The 18,057-nt window shown below is 40.1% G+C and overlaps 1 protein-coding gene across 1 annotated transcript in view; it reads left to right on the top strand.

Moving 5' to 3' along the window:
• LOC144530363 (xylosyltransferase 1-like) overlaps nt 1-18,057 on the top strand; it is a 40,460-nt gene that overhangs the window by 16,255 nt on the left and 6,148 nt on the right. Inside the window, exons 3-8 of the mRNA XM_078269905.1 lie at nt 544-716; nt 1,453-1,655; nt 5,794-5,874; nt 6,505-6,721; nt 7,226-7,402; nt 14,723-14,991. Of these exons, the coding sequence (XP_078126031.1) occupies nt 544-716; nt 1,453-1,655; nt 5,794-5,874; nt 6,505-6,721; nt 7,226-7,402; nt 14,723-14,991 (1,120 nt within the window). The remainder of the gene's footprint in view (nt 1-543; nt 717-1,452; nt 1,656-5,793; nt 5,875-6,504; nt 6,722-7,225; nt 7,403-14,722; nt 14,992-18,057) is intronic.

Raw genomic sequence — 18,057 nt, 5'->3', positions numbered from 1 at the left:
ACCAGAATAGGTTTATGTGGTTTAGTTTTCAGAAAACACCATATTTTTGTTGTACTGCACATTGCTGCAGCTCTTCTTTTCACCCTGTGTGTTGAGCTCTCTGTTTTAGCTACAGAGTGCGGCATCACACTTCTGTTCCATCTTTGTTGGGAGTTGCACATGCGCAGTAAGTACTGCTAGCTAGTCAGTTGCAGAGTATGAGGGAGTGCCACGCTAGCAGCTAGGCGAGCATTATAACGTGTGGTACAAAGTGACACACGTTTGTCACGGAAGTAAAGGCTGGACTACAATAGAGCTGTTTGGAGCAGTTTGTCAACAGTGTTTTCTGTTGGAGATGGTAAGTCCCTTTGGGGTGGACTTTGGGCTTTTTCACTTTGTAAACCTATAACGTGCACAAAAAAGATATATAACACAATAAAGGAAAGGGGAAAAGCCAAAAAGCATAATATGAGCACTTTAAAGTGTTAAATACATATCCTGTTAACTGCTCTGTTAAAAATGCTGCATGTTTCCTGAGCTGCTGTTCTTGTCCTCTGTGTCCAGGTAAGGCTAATGTGAATGTACAGTGGGAGGAGGACCCCTCACAGGCTGCCCGGCTGGTGCCGCCACGGATCGCCTTTGTCCTGGTCATCCACGGCCGAGCCTCGCGTCAGTTCCAGCGCCTCTTCAAAGCCATCTACCACACCTCGCACTACTACTACATCCATGTAGACCAGGTGAGACCACTGGGTGGGATTACAAATGGGGAAGTTCTTTTCCTGAGCCACAGCCAGAAAAATAGTGACAAAAAATGTGGACAAACGTAAATGACATTGACGCAGCTTTTAACTAATGGGTAATACCATGACACTTCCATAGTTGAATATTGACAATTATCTCTTGTTTTACAAGCTTTCTGAAATTGTATATTTAAATATGCAAATGAGACATTATCTAATGCTAACTTTTGGTAAATTTAGGAGAAATCTACAGACGCAAATAGACAAGTGTAGTGAAATAAAATCCTGAATGTGTGTTTTGGATGTTGAGTCTGAAAGAAAAGCAAAATGACCCAAAATCTCAAAATTGACCAGTGCGTGAACAAAAATGATGTAAGAACTTCTATGTTGACTGACGATGACGTAAATAGGACAGACATGTCCATCACTGCTGATTGGTTAGAGCAAAATAACTCCCCCAGAACAGAAAATGGTTAACCTCTGATTGACACAATTATTTTAATAACTGTGGAAATATCTGTTAATGAGCACAACACCAGATCAGTTTGATCAGGATATTTGGGACCATTAGCTCGCAGGGAGACTGGTACTATAAGCAGCATTTTCACATGACAGGAAGTCATTTGATTTAGTGTTGATATCAAAGTATTTCCTAATGGAGATTTCAAAAGTGCTTACAAAACAAAAGCACACTATAACTTCCATTTTTGTTGTCATTTTCCACCCTTCTCAGAGGTCCAACTACCTCTACAGAGAGGTTCTGACTCGGGCCGGCCAGTATCCCAACGTCCGGCTGACTCCCTGGCGGATGTCCACCATCTGGGGCGGGGCCAGCCTATTGACTATGTACCTTCGCAGCATGGAGGACCTTCTTAAAATGTCCGACTGGTCCTGGGACTTCTTTATCAACCTCAGCGCTGCAGACTACCCCATCAGGTGAGACCGGGTCAGCCACAGGAGGGGTCACCTCTTAGTGATTAGATTCATTGTACTTTTTTATTGCAGGTTTGAAATTGTACTTTGCATTTCTTTATGTCGAAGCAACAGTGTTAAAGAACTGAATTTAAGTTGTTTACATTTCAAGGTAACGAGGCTTGTGCTTAAACCAAAAGACAGAAATGATCTGACTAAAACACTTTTTTTAAATAGGTTTGGTCGAAAATCCCCCCCCACTGTTCCCTGTTTTGTATCCCTGTAGAAGACTGTAGGAGATTTATCGATTATGTCAAGTTCCATCCAAATACACAGCACATTGATCTGTTTGTCTGTTTGGTTTGTTTAAGGGCTTATGGATCAGGTTACGTGGCCAATAGACCTCAAGTGCATCGACTCTGAATGCATCGGGAGTCTGTATGTAGCTTTGAAGCTGAGCTCTTTTAATGGCTGTCTTGCTGCATGGGGATTTGAAGGGATCTATATTCCTGAGGAAAGAGCTTGGCTGTGATCAGTGGAGGTGTTGACTGGTGATTTGCTCGCTGTAGTCATGACTAAAAGAGGTAACGTAAAGAGGTTTGTGGAGGTCCAATGAAATCGGTACAGTTCCATTGGCCCATTTATAGCCAACTTGTGCCAATTCTGATGATGAGGGTCCGGCAACCAGTCCTGCTGGATTATCACCACTGTTGGTCAACTGGGTTTTTTTTAAGAACCGAGGAGGTCATGTTTTCGGCTCGGTTTGGGGTGTTTTTGTTGGTTTGTTTGTTAGCAGGATAACAGAAAAACTGACCAAATTTTTGTGTGTGTGTGTATATATATATTTATTTATGTCAATCAACTATTCATTTAAACTCTGGGAATGTGATTACACCCCAAGGCAGCTTTAAAGCCGAGGTCACGATGTAAACTAATCCCCAGTTTAACACAATTATTTGGAAGTAAAAACAAACTCCAACTTTCAATTGTAAACCTCTATTAGATTTTGCAGAGCTTTAATATTGAATGTGTGTATTTCTGTATGCACACAGGTTTAATGGACATTTCAGATTTAATTTCAGATTTGCTTCCAATGAGTAGCGTAGATATAACTGTGGTTTGTTTACAACATGTATGATCCTCTTGCAGCTCATGTCGCTGTTGTTGAATTAAGTTAGTTGATTGCTAAAATCTTACTACCACTAAATCTTGATATCATTTTTAATCCCAATCCTCAAATCCTGACCCTAAACTAACCTATTCCCCCGAAGTAAACCAAATCCAGTCCATGCTTTAAAAGTGCTGAACATTAAACTTCCTCTTTGAAGACTTCAAAGATCTTTCTTCTCTTTAATAATACACACACACACACACACACACACACACACACACACACACACACACACACACACACACACACACACACACACACACACACACACACACACACACACACACACACACACACACACACACACACACTGATCCACTCTCTGTCCACCAATCAAAGTGACTGTTTGAACACCCTTCCAGCTAAAATCCATAGTACAGCCACAGCATTAGCACAATACCATCGATAGCTTTGACGTCATAGAGAGTGAGTGTGTGTGTGTGTGTGTGTGTGTGTGTGTGTGTTAGTACTGCACCTACTGCATGTTTCTCTTTAACCCTCAAGAGAAGGTCACATTAACTTTTCAAATATCAAACCGCTAGCTTCAGAGAATCATACATCTGACAAACAACCAATCCAATTTATTTTAGCAGTGGGCATATTTATCAAACATGTAGACAAAAGCAATTTCAGGAAATGTAAACGAAATTGTCCAAACAGTATGGTGAAATACAGCCAGTTAGCTTAGCTAAGCAAAAAGATTGAACATAGGGGGAAACGGCTAGCAGCTAAATGTAACAGCACCTCTAAAGATCACTGATTAACAATAACATGTTATCACTTGTTTATTAACTGCACTACATCTCAGAGGTTAATATTACTGTTTACTCCATTACATTTGTCTGACAGCTTTAGTTACTTTTCAGATGCCACGTTTCATCCCCATTCCTGTCCAGTGAAAACCATGTATCTCCAGATGTGTTGATGTTGAATGTTTGTGATAAACTGAAGGATAGTGTTTGTCTATGTATCAAGAACATTCTCCTAGTTCCTAAGCTAAATAAAGCCTCTTGGATCTTCTGGAAAACACATCGTCACAAAGCTAAAAAACAGGGCTGTTTTTCTGACACTATGAAAAGTTGACTTTTTAGAGATAGTCTGCATGGTTCTCACAGGACAGCGATTTAAAAGAACATAATTTGCTGAATGTGAGAAGCATATTTTGTGATATATGACCATATGTTGTTGCAGCCTCAGTTAGATTTAAGTGTGTGTGAGATACTGATGAACACAAACATGCCCATGAACGCACACATGCACCCCTGCGGTTCGTCTTAATGGCTGTAATCAAATTATCTGTCTGTCTGCTGTCCCGTCTACTGGTTAGGGCGACACCAGGCTCGAGCCGTGTGCTTCCAGCTCCCACTACATGCTGGGAGTGGCTGTGTGAATGTGCTGCCTGCCTCCGCTTCAGGCCACACACTGCAGCTTAGCTGTTTGCTCTCAGCTGGAAGAGGAAGCTAAATAAACTGGTCCTGCTTAGACGTGTATCCATTAGAGGAAGAAATCCCCCTTTTTAAGCTTTTAAAAAAAAAGAAAAAAAGAAAACCGCTATTGGGAATGTGTTGCGTGAGTCTATTTAATGGTTTGGGGATGTTTTTCTTCCTCCTGTAGAGAGACACATGACAATACCTTATGAGATCATATAAGAGGAGTTTAAGAACAAAGTGTTTTGGCAATTTAAATTATGAAAGGTAAATGTGGACAAAATATGAGATTGGGCTGCTGAGAATGGACCTCATAGATTAGATTTGTATTTGGCAGTGGTGGAATGTAACCGAGTACATTTACCCAAGTACACATTTAAGGTACTTAAGTATTTTCTTCCCATGCCACTTTCTTCTCCACTACATCTCAGAGGGAAATATTGTACTTTTTACTCCATTAGTACAGCTGAAGGTATTGATTAATCGATTGACAGAAAATGTATTGGCAACTATTTTGATCAAGTAATTTTTATTTGATTTGCTGCTTTACATTTAAATAATTATAATGAAAATAAAGTGCGAAATGTGCACAAGCCCAAACAAACTACAACAGTTAAAAGTCAGAGGATCACCAAAGTCAATATGATTCATCCTCTGGGAACCATGAATGTCTGTACAAAATGTAATGGGAATCCATTTACTTGCTGTTGAGATATTTTAGTCTGGATTAAAGTGGTGGACAGATCGACCAACATTGCCATCACCAGAGCCCCTCAGCTAGCATCGCTTAAAAAAACATTATATACATCAATAAAGTGAAGAGTGTAACCAGAGTTTACGCAGGGGTGTCAAACTCAATTTCACTAAGGGCCACACTGGGAAATGAGAATCACATTAAGGGCCAGACATGTATATTTTATTGACATACTTTTATTTAAAAAAGTAAAATATTTTTGACTGTATTATTGCATGCCTCATATAGCCTTCTCACTTACGTGGTTCACATGAAGCCCTAAAAAAGTTCTTTAGCCATCCTAGAATTTAGCGAACCAAGCAATTCAATTCTTTCTGAGTCACATTTTTAAAAGTAGGCTACCACACAGCCAACTCGCAACAACTTGTTTCACAGGCCTGAATATGACAACTCACTGGTTGTGGGAGTCTCAAATTCGGCAAATCTGCCAAATTCTACTTTGAGTGTCGCGCATCTCTCTCACGGGAAAGCCGTGGTGAGTGCGTTTGCCACTGACTGTCAAGTCACATAACCACCTTTCATCCTCAAGCTTGGCGAGCGCTTTCCCCTTCCTAGTCATGAAACTGGCGATTTCCTCACCTATCTCACACTTTACCACAGTTTAGCCAACATACCTCTGTGTGTAATTGCAGTTTGCAAACCGTTTCCCGTCTTTTAGGTTTGGCGCACAACTAGGTGGGCCCAATTCAAATCAAAACTTATGAAGGGCCATATTTGGCCCGTGGGCCTTGGGTTTGACACGTATGCTTACAGTTTGATGCTGGAGATGTTTTTCTGAGTTGATGATTGACAGCTGTTGTCTCCCTTCAGGACCAATGAACAGCTGGTGGCTTTCCTGTCCAAGTACCGCAACATGAACTTCATCAAATCTCATGGCAGAGACAACGCACGGTAAGAGAGAGAGAGACAGATATTCTCTATCTGACGGTGATGGTGAACTTGTTTTTTGTAGGGGAGGTCATTGTAAACGAGTAAAGGTAATTAAGGGTAATCCCTCATTACCTTGCTCCTTTACAATTACCTTAACTTATTTTTCTTCTTATTCCTTCTCAATGCAGATTTTTGAAAAAAATGTTAAGATAGTATATAGTATAGATGGAAGTTGTTGAAAAACAACCAAAAATGCCCCAAATTACAGATTTCTTGGTTAGTCCAGTAAAAATATCCTGCTACGTCTTTTCTTAAAACTGCGTCTGACTCGGCATGTAAACCAATATTTTTTTTGGGGTTTTGCATTCATTTAGTTTAAATGTGTTTTATTCTAGTGCTGAAACTTTAATCTGTTTTTTGGTTCAAACACAGGTTTAGTCACAAAGGTATTTACAGTCTGCAGGTTTAGACGGGTTCAGTAACTGATGATCAGTGGCTGAATAGTGAGCTTGTATTCACTAATAATCTTATAGAAATACAGTAAACATCTCTCTCTACAGTATCACAGTAGATTTGACTCAGGTGGAAGTATTTATACACTGTTTCAGTTTGAGTTATCAGCTTAACACTGGATGCCGTGTGTCCTCTCAGTTTCATCCGTAAACAGGGTCTGGACCGTCTCTTCTACGAGTGCGACACCCACATGTGGCGTCTCGGGGACCGCAAGATCCCAGAGGGCATTGCGGTGGACGGAGGCTCTGATTGGTTCCTGCTCAACCGGCCCTTTGTGGACTATGTGGTCAACTCCCGAGACGAGCTGGTCAGCAGCATGAAGCGCTTCTACACCTACACACTGCTGCCTGCTGAGGTAACACACACACACGCACACGCACACACACACGCACTCGAGTAACCCTTCATATACAAATACACAGGAAGTGTGTGCTGGTGTCCCCTAGAAGAGGACATGAATATAAACAGCATATTTCAATGGAATCCACCTTGTAGTGGATGTCTCATTAAAAATATCTTTATCAAGAGAGTTCTGGCAGCAATTACAGACAAACAAAATATGCCACAAACCAGAATTAGACAGACGTGATTATAAAATGTAATTAAAATACAATCATGTAAAGATTACAACCTAAATAGCACTTAAAAAAACAACCCAATAATGGTCTGAAACTATAAGAAAAACAGATGAATGATTATTAGATGAATCACTTTTGAAAATAATCATTTGCAGCTGTAATATTTGTTGAATTTTGTATGTGGATTAAATATTTTATTAAGATTAGAAGATACTTAAATAAACTGGATGGATGGATGGATGGTAAATAAACTTGTCTGTCTCTCTGTACTCTACCTCCAGTCATTTTTCCACACTGTGTTGGAGAACAGCGCCCACTGTGAGACCATGGTGGACAACAACTTGAGGCTCACCAACTGGAACCGCAAACTGGGATGTAAATGCCAGTACAAGCATATTGTGGACTGGTGTGGCTGCTCACCCAACGACTTCAAGCCCTCGGATCTGCCACGCTTCCAGGTGAGAAATTGTTTTTAGGTTACTTGGCCAAGTTTTTACAGCAAGCTAAACTCGAACGTGTTTGTGTTCTCACATTCACAATCTGCAGAGTAATCCTCACCAACACAAGCATGTGTATGTATTGCCTTTCTGTTTTAAATGAGTGATAAATAAAATTATCCTCAACCAGCTAGCTGCCATGCTAACCAGCTGTCCTGCTAACAGGTCCGACCCAATGATGACCCACATAACTAGCTAACATCGGTTATTCACTGATCTAGCTACATATCCAAAAAAAGAAAGCCGTTCCCTTGATCATTTAACTTAACACACATACAAAAAATATCGGTTAAATTAAAGATGACATGGCACGGAAACTAGCTTCAAAAACGAGTTAATTGCGGGTCTGCGGAGCTCCTACCCCGGCTAGCTGCAGCTAGCTTTGGACTGATCGCTAGCTGTTGCCCATTGCGTCGTAATATCCACCGGTCAAATCTAAACATAGGCTACACAGCGAATATAATCACAGATAAGAAGATGGCTAGATGTTACAATTATGTGTGGTTACTACTATGGGGTGCCGAATGTAAAAGTTCGGTTACAATTTTTTAGCTGATAAATTTTCAACATTTAGCGCATTTTCTTCACATATGAGACAGAAATGTCAAAATAACGCGTTAATTTCGATTAATTAATCTGAGAACAAATAACGCGTTAAAAAAAATAACGCAGATTAATCCATTCCATGTTGACGTTTGACCCGGAGCCATTCTAGCCACCATTGGAATGTAAAATGAAGGAGGGAGACGAGAATGTTCTGCCTGGATTATTAATTGGAACATTTACTTGTAAAAATCGTCTTCCTGCCAACCCTGGCTACCGAAATCTGGTGCCACTGATATGTCTGCGCTTCTCTCTGATACTCTGAAACACAAACACCGCTGCACATGACGCTAGTTAACACTATACTCGACAGCAGCTAACGTTAGCCTACCGCTAGCTAGTAGCTGGATTAAACACGTTAAAATGCTGACAGCTAACGCTAAACGGTGTCAAGTTTGACTGTGTTTTACTGTAGAGGATTCAACACCGGTATGTAACAATCTGCAGCTGTCGTCGGAAAAACAACACAGACGGTGCGTTCAATGAAACTGGTAAACTACAGCCTCGTGGTGCATTTGAAGTTATTGTAAATGTCCTTTTCCCATCTGATGGTTCAACAGCAATTTACTACTGAAATTAGTTATTGTTATACATTATTATTAAATCATTTCATTTTGACCATATGGCCTTAGCAATAAACAAGCTGTTCTTTAATGCCACCAACTGTTTAGTACCCTTTTTTTTCTTTTCTTTTTTTACTTTCTTAAAAAGTATCGGTTCAGGCACCGTTAATTATGTATGCGATTAATTTCGATTAATTAATCACAGAGTATGTAATTAATTAGATTACATTTTTTAATCGATTGACAGCCCTAATTATGTATGCGATTAATTTCGATTAATTAATCACAGAGTATGTAATTAATTAGATTACATTTTTTAATCGATTGACAGCCCTAATTATATCTAAATGTTGAATCTAAATGTTATATCTAAATCTTAAATATATATCTAAATGTTAAATCTAAATGTTATATCTAAATGTGTCGCCAAGTGTAAAGCTAAATATTTAGAAAATATTCAAATCCCCAAGGAAACCACGCCCACTTCAGTGGCTTGAAATCGCGCTGCACCCGGTGATGCCCCAGCAAGCTAAGTTAGCTAAGTCAGTAGGCCACTTTTAGCTATTTTTTTCTACCATTGATTACTTCGCTATATGTTTTAACATATGTGTTGAGCTGTTTTAGCTGATATATTGTTTTAAATCAATCAATTAGTTAAGCTGCTCCACAATCTTTCCAAGTACCCACTGGCTACAGCAGAGATACCCCTTGCTGGGGCATCACTGGGTGCAGTGCGATTTCAAGCCACTGAAGTGGGCGTGGTTTCCTAGGGGATTTGAATATTTTCTAAATATTTAGCTTTACACTTGGCGACACATTTAGATATAACATTTATATTTAACATTTAGATGTATATTTAAGATTTAGATATAATATTTAGATATATATTTAAGATTTAGATATAATATTTAGATATATATTTAAGATTTAGATATAATATTTAGATTTAGATTTACTGCATGGATTAACGTGTGATAGATAATTAATGACTGCACTTCCCAGAGCTGGGATGTGTTCAGGCATCCATTAGCTAGGAAGTTGCATTGGCACACCCAGTGAACAACGGTATGTGGGTAGCCACGACCGACCATGTCCTCTAAAAACATGGGCTACGTGTTATAGAAATCTTTACTTAAGTAAAGAATAGATGTTAATACAAAATAAACCCTAGATTGATGTCTTATCTTTGCCATTATGAGGTACCTCCCCCGCCGTTAGTGTAGCATCGCGTACCTGTAACCCAGCCAGCTACAAAGAACTGGGAAGCTTCCAGACTTTTAAATGCTTTGAGCTCAGCACCAGTATATGGGGATACCCCGTTTACCACATAGTGGTACAGATCATGTGGACTGAAGTCGGGCAGACTCTGTGATTTAATGAGGTCCGTGAAAATGGAGGGAGAACGAATTAAGGGTCGGTATCCAATCCTGCTATCTCCAACTTCTCCAAATACTGCTCTTTGTGAGCACCTACCAGATGCCCTACCTCGACCGATAACGGCACGACAACTTGTTGTTCAATAGAAGAAGCCATATAAAGCCATAAATACAGTTTATTTAGTGTTATGTATTTCAAACTGATTGAAACTATGAAACTTTCCGCTCGTCTACTACTGTTTAGCCAGTGCTTCCGCCGTCCGTCATGACGCCGTCACGTGGTCGTGTGACGTGTTTGCAAAGGGTCAATACTTCAAATATTACTGAATAGAAAACGGAAAGAATCAGGCATGTGTCTACCTGCTTGAAAATTTGAGCACTTGCTTCAACTTGTGGGAAATTCTGCCACGAGGCCATTGCCAAAAATGAAGGGCTGTGTTTCCCTGCAGCTCTGTACCAGCGTAGTGGCATTTTTCTGAGACACACTCAGTTTTTTCTTAGACAGATTTACTAGAGACTTTGTGCTAAACTTAAATGTCCTCTGCAGCCATGGTTGAAGTCTGTCTTTGTGCAGCCAGCCCCTGGTTTCATCGTTACTCAACTGTTAACAGAAAAACAATTGATTTATTTCTTTAAAAGAATAAAGAACCCTGTGTTTTATTACTTTACTTTTCTACCACGCCGGATGACATTAAATAGGACAGATCTGGTTTTAACTTCTCAGTAGTCGCAAAGCTTTCCATGGGTGAACATTCTTTGGATTTTTTTGTATCAAATGTGACAATGTTGCAGCCCAATAATGAGAGGTAGAGCACAGCTACAGAGAGGATAGTCATCATGTTCAGTCGCTCTGTTCTGTCCACCCTTCCCTCTCAGGGCCTCGGTGGCCTGGGACCAGAATAGCTTCGTATTCACAAATTAGCAGTGCTGCTTTTACTTACAGTAGGCGGTCCTGGGCTCCCTGTAACGACAGACCCTGAAGACAGCGTCTGTGGTCGAGCTACTGATGGTTTCTATAAGAAGAGCTGATCCTGGAAACAGCTGTACACTTTAGGCAGTTCATATTTTTAGAGCTTTGTAGCTAGTTGGCGCTGAGGTTTCTAAGGTTGTCATTATCATAATGGCGGGGTTCGCCAGCAAGAAAGACGGCTCGGAGTCCTGAATGTACAGGTCAGGAACACATGTACAGTATTTATTTCCATTATTTAACCGGTTGAGACTCATTGATTGATTAGGAATCCCTAAAAAACTCAAGACCTGCTTTTAAACAGTCAGGATCCAGTTAAAAGCATATAAACCAAAGAGTGAGGAGAATCAACGTGTATATTAGTGAAACAATAGAGAGAAAATGATTTGGCAACAATCCTGATTATCAATTAATCATAATTTACCAAGCAAATTTCCCAGTTTCAGCTTCTTTAATGTGTGAATGTGTTGCCTTCCTCTGTTTTATAGCATTGTAAAGTCATTGGAATTATGGACTGTTGGTCAAACAAAGTAAGTAATATGAAGAAGTCACATTGGGAAAATGTGAAATCGTTCTGTTTTTTTTTTATTACATTTTATAGACTATTGTACATTTTTTGACTGATTAATTGATAATTAAAATATCATCGTTTGCAGCGCTAATATTGTTTAGAACTGAAATACTTGATTAATCGATCAATAATCCAACAAATAAAAATCTTAAGTACTTTTAATTGGTACTTAAAGTATATTTTGATGCTAATACTTTTGAACTTTTACTTTAACTTTATTTTGAATGCAGGACTTTTAGTCGAAACTGTAGTATTGCTTCTTTTACTTAAAAGATCTGAATACTTCATTCCCCACTGATAATACTGTGGTTTAAAATAAACTAAAGGAGAAAAAGTCAAATCCGCAGCAGCATGTTCACAAAGCTAAAACCTGTTCAATCTCAGTCAACTAAATAAAGCTGAAACGGCTCCAAAAAAAGAGCAGCTGGTTGAATCATATTTGGCTGACCTCCTACAGTGAAAACAGAGAACATACAGTTTTATATAATAGGCCTCTGATCTTCTGATGAAGGAAACAAGAATCCCTCTTGAGCCTGTAACTAGTGGTTTCCACTGTGTAAGACTGTGTGTGACGGATAAAACTGTCCTGCTGAATAAAGAGCTCAGCTGCTGCCTGGGCAGTCGGCATGGCTCTCATTATTTTGGGGTTTCCTGGCTCGCTGGTCGGTGCTGCCGAGACTCACCAATAGCTGCTTTGCTGAGGTCACACCCTCCTGATGACATCATAACCCACACCCTTCCTCCAGACTGGCCCACACGACAAAGTGTGTGCGTGAATTGACTTGTCGTAACTTTGCTTTCCATAGAAGGCTCTCCGGTACAATTTGTCTTCTTCCATATGTAAAGTGTCTTTGCGTTTTCTTCAATGTGCACTACCATTTAAAAGTTTGTAATCCGCTGTTTAAAAACTTGCACAATTCTCCCATAATTCCCACCAAATATATTATTTACATTTGAAATAGTTGTAGAATGAAATCATTCAATATTCCATTTAGTGGCTGTCCCAACAGTGTTTCATGACAGGGGAGAATACTGTTGGAACTTTGATGTTGAATTTGTTTAGAGAAAGAGTAAGTGACCCTTGATACTACTGTATACAGTGTTAATTTTGACAGCAAATTCTGATTTAGTCTTAGTCTTTTGAATAACACACCATTTAGTTTTAGTCTTATTTTAGTCATCTGAAATCTTTTAGTCTTAGTCTAGTTTTAGTAGACCAAATATTAGCAGATTTTAGTCGACTAAATCTACAGTGGATTTAGTCGACTAAATGTTTCTCCAGAATTTTTGGTCATTGGAAGTATCCATCAGTCTGTTATGGAATGGTATTAAGGTTTGAATATGCAATACAGACACAGATTTAACGGTCCGTCCTAGACCTAGCTCTGACATTTCTGTTGTTCATGAGACATGTCATTGCCCTCGGACCGGGTGCACTGCAAAACGTTAGCGTGTTGCTAACGAGCGAAGTCAACTGAAACCAGCCAAAGCTGTGTAACTAAGACTGTGCAACTAAACACAACTAGGTGTAATGTAAACAACCTTATTGTTGTGAAAACATCCTTGAAACTGTGCAAAGTTCTGCAAACTCGTCCTCCTATGTAACTGCTGCTGCGTTTGTTTAGCTGTTGCGCCTGCATTTGCCGCGGCTTTTTAAAATGGCTCCGCTGCTTCCGCATAAATCAACCTACCCTCAAAGATTCGCTCTGATTGGATTTCTTCCCAACTTGTCCCACAAAAAAAGAGTGGTTCTGATTGGATCTCTTCTCCATTCGTCCCTCCCTAACATTTTCATCTCTTTTATTTGTTGACTAAAGTGTCTTATATATTTCGTCACAGTCTTCGTCATCATATCTGACTTTTTATTTAGTTTTCGTCCGTGAAAAAGGTTCGTTGACGAATATTTTTCGTCATAGTCTTTGTCAACGAAATTAACAACGGTGCAATTGGGCTCTAAATATGGAGTGACTGTGTTTTTCTTTGGGCCCTCTGCATTTAAACTGTGATTTGTAGGTCCATAGTATGTTCAGCTGATATGCAAATAGTGCTGACCCTAGACTTACCTTCGTTTTTTTTTTTTGTTTTTTTTAATCTATTTTTTTCAAGATAATTTTTTGGGCTTTGTGTGGCCTTTAATTGACATGATAGCTTGAAGACAGGAAAGGGGAGAGAGAAGAGGGACGACATGCAGCAAAGGGCCGCGGGTCGGATTTGAACCCGGGCCACTGCCAAGGACTCAGCCTTGGGGCGCACACTCTACTGGGTGAGCTAGAGGTCGCCCCTTACCTTCGGTTTTATTGTGAAGTTTTATGGTGACTTAATCGATTAGTTGAACAAGCGAAAATCTGCAAAAACTCAGATAAGTGATTAATCGTTTGAGTCATATATTAAAAAATGACAAATATTCTTTAGTTACAGCTTCTCAAAGATGAAATTTCTTATTTTTCCATGATAGTAAATAAAATATATTTTTCTTTTTGCAGTTTATGTAGTCATATGAAACAAACTGTTGGATCTTGCTAACCTGTAAAGTTTTTTTATATTTTAAGTGAGGCTTTTTAACTGGAATAACTGGATGCTGGAGATTTATTTTACATTCATGCTATTTGCTTTGCATAAACTGTAAGTCAGTGGTTTCAAAGCTAGAAAAACAGAAACGACAGCCACTAGATCCTAAGTAGCCTAGATCAAAGTACAGCAGGAGTTTATTATCATTCTTAGGAATTCTATTTCAACACATGTTGTGATTTTAACAACAATCTTATTGTTAATCTTATTACCTCTGCCAAGGAGGTCATGTTTTCGGCTCCGTTTGTCATCAGGGTTATTGAAAAACTACTAGCCCATTTTTTCATTAAACTTACATTTAAGAGCGCATCCGAATCACAGGGCGGATACATGAATTATTTTTCACTTTCATTAACGGAAAAATGTGTTGCCAACTGGTAAAAATTTGCGTGAATGCCCCTTCAAGTAGGACGTTAACATTGTCGGATAGGGCATGCCTTGGCAGAGGACTGCGCTCTCTGAGTCTCCTTCTAGTCAGTTATTCTATTGATTTTATAACTGTGGTTTATACACTTATTTCTCCTGTTTTAAATATTGTCTTCTCTGTCTCCGTATTAATTTTTTTTGTTGACGGTCAAAGTTAGTCTTAGAATAATCATCCCTCCTCGTCTCTTTCTGTCTTTTCGACCACAGCAAGCGTCCAGACCCACCTTTTTTGCCAGGAAGTTTGAGGCCAGCGTCAGTCAGGAGATCATCAACCAGCTGGACTCCTACCTGTTTGGACCGTACCCCCCAGGCACCCCGGGCCTTCAAGCCTACTGGGAAAACATCTATGAGCAGGAGACGGACGGGCCCGCCAGCCTATCAGACTCCACGCTCAGCTACTACCACGCCTTTGCGCGCATGGGCCTGTCCCGCGCTGCCAGCTCGCTGCAGGGACATCCCAATGACAACAGCTGCAGGTATGAACATCCAGATGTGGATTTATTGAGAGCTGGATGTGGTGTGGCAGAGTCAGCCTTGCAGTTAGTCAAGTGGAAGTCAAACAAGTGCAGAGCAGCGGCCAGTAGACTGAGTCTGACCTGGTTGGTCTTATAATACATCTGGTTTTGAAGAAGAGTCTGGCTTGGACCTCTAAATTAGCATTGAAGATCCTCTGCCTGTTCGCCAAAGTTGACTAGGAGTTCATTTTTGCCAAGCAGTAGCAGAGTTGCAATTGTAAAAAGCTGCCTGTAAAACCCAGCATTAGAACATTCTCTCTCTCTCTCTCTCTCTCTCTCTCTCTCTCTCTCTCTCTCTCTCTCTCTCTCCCTCCCCTTTAAGTTTTCAGATCAACAAAGGTCAAAGATTTTCGTCAGATTTTAAGAGACTCTAGTCATGCTCATTCCGGTCCCCGTTTTCGGGTTAGCACTCTAACTTTTCTTTAAAATAGTGTTAAAATCTCTTCTCATCTCATGAGCTGAGTGTCTCGTCACACCCCTACTGTTTTGTGTTTGTGTTGGGTGAGCCAGTCATTTGTAAACTATTAGTGTAGTACATCCATGGTACCAGGTGTTTCTTAAAGGGGTTCCAGATATCCTTAAGGAATAAAAGGTCTTAGATGTCCCTGCATTATTGAAAGCATTCAGGGGGTTCCAGGGGTTTGTGAAGGAGCTTTAATGGTTTTTAAGGGGCTCCAGGAATTTGTAGACGGACTGCAAGAGTTCTTCATGATGTTTCCAAGGGGTTCTTAAAGCCAATGAAGAAATGCTTGGATTCATGCCAGGGGTTCTTGATGGGTTCCGAGGGTTAATGGGGTGTTCCAGGAGTTTGTGTATGGGGTGCTAATGTTGATTTCTGTTTGAGCAATCTCACAGATCCCAGTGAGAGTAATTAAGACCTTTACTTCTGATCTTTGTATGTTTATATGTCACCACTGTTCAATTCTGAATCATAAGACAGAACCATGAATGAAATGGCGGTCTGAGACATGATGCTGTCACACTGAACCTGTTTGGTTCATTTCAAACAAACACTCATGTGTTTGGCCGTTTGGTTTGGATTATTTAGGTTGGTTTAAAACGCTGTCCATCAAACTGTTGTTGTGGAACAAACAACTAGACCAAAAGTGCATGAAAAATGTGTCCATGGTCCGATTCCAAGGTATTTCTGGTGGTCTGTTTGATATGTAAAACCAAAGCAGTCAAACGACAATATTTAGTCATGGAATATACTAGTCTGGCAATCTTTTAAGATTGAACATTAGTCTGGGGAGTCTGCTCTGTATTTTCTACTGCCCAAGAGTCGTGATCAATGGGCATAGTTCAAATGACTCTGTACGCAATTGGATAGTCCTTCAACCAATCAGCCCAACGATCCGGGTGACGTAGCAGCGACGGCGGCATCACCGGGTTGCTGCGCTTCGGTGGCCGAATGTAAACAAGAAGCTGCTTGGTCGCTTCTCTATCGTCATCGTATTAAACCCACCAATAGCGCGCCAGGTGGATAAGCCAGTTTTTGATTGATCCCCGCAAAATTGTAATCGAAACAGGATAGATAAACGTACAGGTTTCCAGCCTGAGCTGCAGGGCAAAATCAAATCACCGGCAGATCGGGCTGGGTTTACCCAGTCTCGGAATATACGTGACATTAGCACAAATTCAAAAGATAAACTGCTGTAAAATGAATATGCAGATTGTGAAGTGTTGAGAAAACAACCTCCTAAGTGATATGTAAAGCGGTGCGTATATTTACGGAAATCATTTGGAACCCATATGTTACAAGAAACCTCTTTTTTCTCCCGTTTGCCACTATTTAAGAAATGAGGTCCAGATAGTTGCCCTCTCAAATATTAATGATCATAATTGTGGAATCTGAGAAGATAAACACTTAAGGTTTAGTAAATTGCAGCATCACTTGCTGTCAATAAACAGAAATGTTATTTTCCTTGTGGGTCCATGTAGTGCTGATGATGACAGTCACCAAAACTGTCCAATCAGTAAGTTACCTTGTGACTTCATGTTTACAGCTCTTGGTTTGTTTGTAATTTGTCAGTGTGAACAGGAAACAGACCAGAACTAAAAGGCAACAGTGGATCATTTGTATCTTGGTCTGGGCCTAATGAAGCGAACTGATTCTGATTCTGTGATAGAATTGTAAAAAGCCAATATCTGCCTCATGTAGTCCTCACCGGTTGTGGGTGTATTGGGGTCATTTAGACATTGGGTCAGTCAATTTCGGCTGAGAGAGAAACTGCACAATCACTCTCTGAGGGGAGTGACGATGAAGTGTGTCTTTCCACTAAACTCCCCACCACTGCTGTTTATGTCCAAATTAAATATAAAGATAACGCCAGCTTGTCCTGGGGTACAACCAGGCTACAGTGTCTGCACATACTGGATTTTTCCAGCTGTGTGTGTGTGTGTGTGTGTGTGTGTGTGTGTGTACCCAGTAGGTACAAGGAGGTACTTGTTGTCCGGGTGAGGATTGGTGGCTAGAATGGGTGGGGGCAGCATTATGGGAAGTGTGTGTGAAGGGGGGGGACGAGGGGGGGAGTTAAACGTTAAACAGGACGAGTCTGTTCCATTCAACCTGTGATTTTAGTCAAGCAACATTTCAGGCCACATACACACTAATGTGGATACATATGAAACATGATTCCATCCACATTAACACTTTGAGATTGTTTACTTGCAGATTTTTGGTCAACACTTCAATCATAAACAAGAAAACAGTGAAATCTCTTCTTCCTCTTTTGCTTTAGAAACTTGTGTATTACTGCCACCGACTAGTTGGCAGTATGTTTGTATAGAGTTAAGACTTTAACAAACAGGGTCTGTTCCTGCTTTTGCTCCATTCAGTCTTTGTGACTTTCTGTGATCACCTATTTTATGTTTTAGTATGTGTTGCTGTGTTTACATTGTCATACTGCTGCACCACTTTAAAAAGTGATTTGATGTAGTATTAGCTCATTGCTAACCATGGCTCGTGAAATTAAATTAAACCTCTTTTTTTTGACATACTATACTTTGACTTTTTATGATTTCTTT

The sequence above is a fragment of the Sander vitreus genome, chromosome 15 (genome assembly GCF_031162955.1).
Source record: "Sander vitreus isolate 19-12246 chromosome 15, sanVit1, whole genome shotgun sequence".
NCBI classification, from domain to species: domain Eukaryota; kingdom Metazoa; phylum Chordata; class Actinopteri; order Perciformes; family Percidae; genus Sander; species Sander vitreus.
This window is presented reverse-complemented; position numbering and strand designations above follow the sequence as displayed.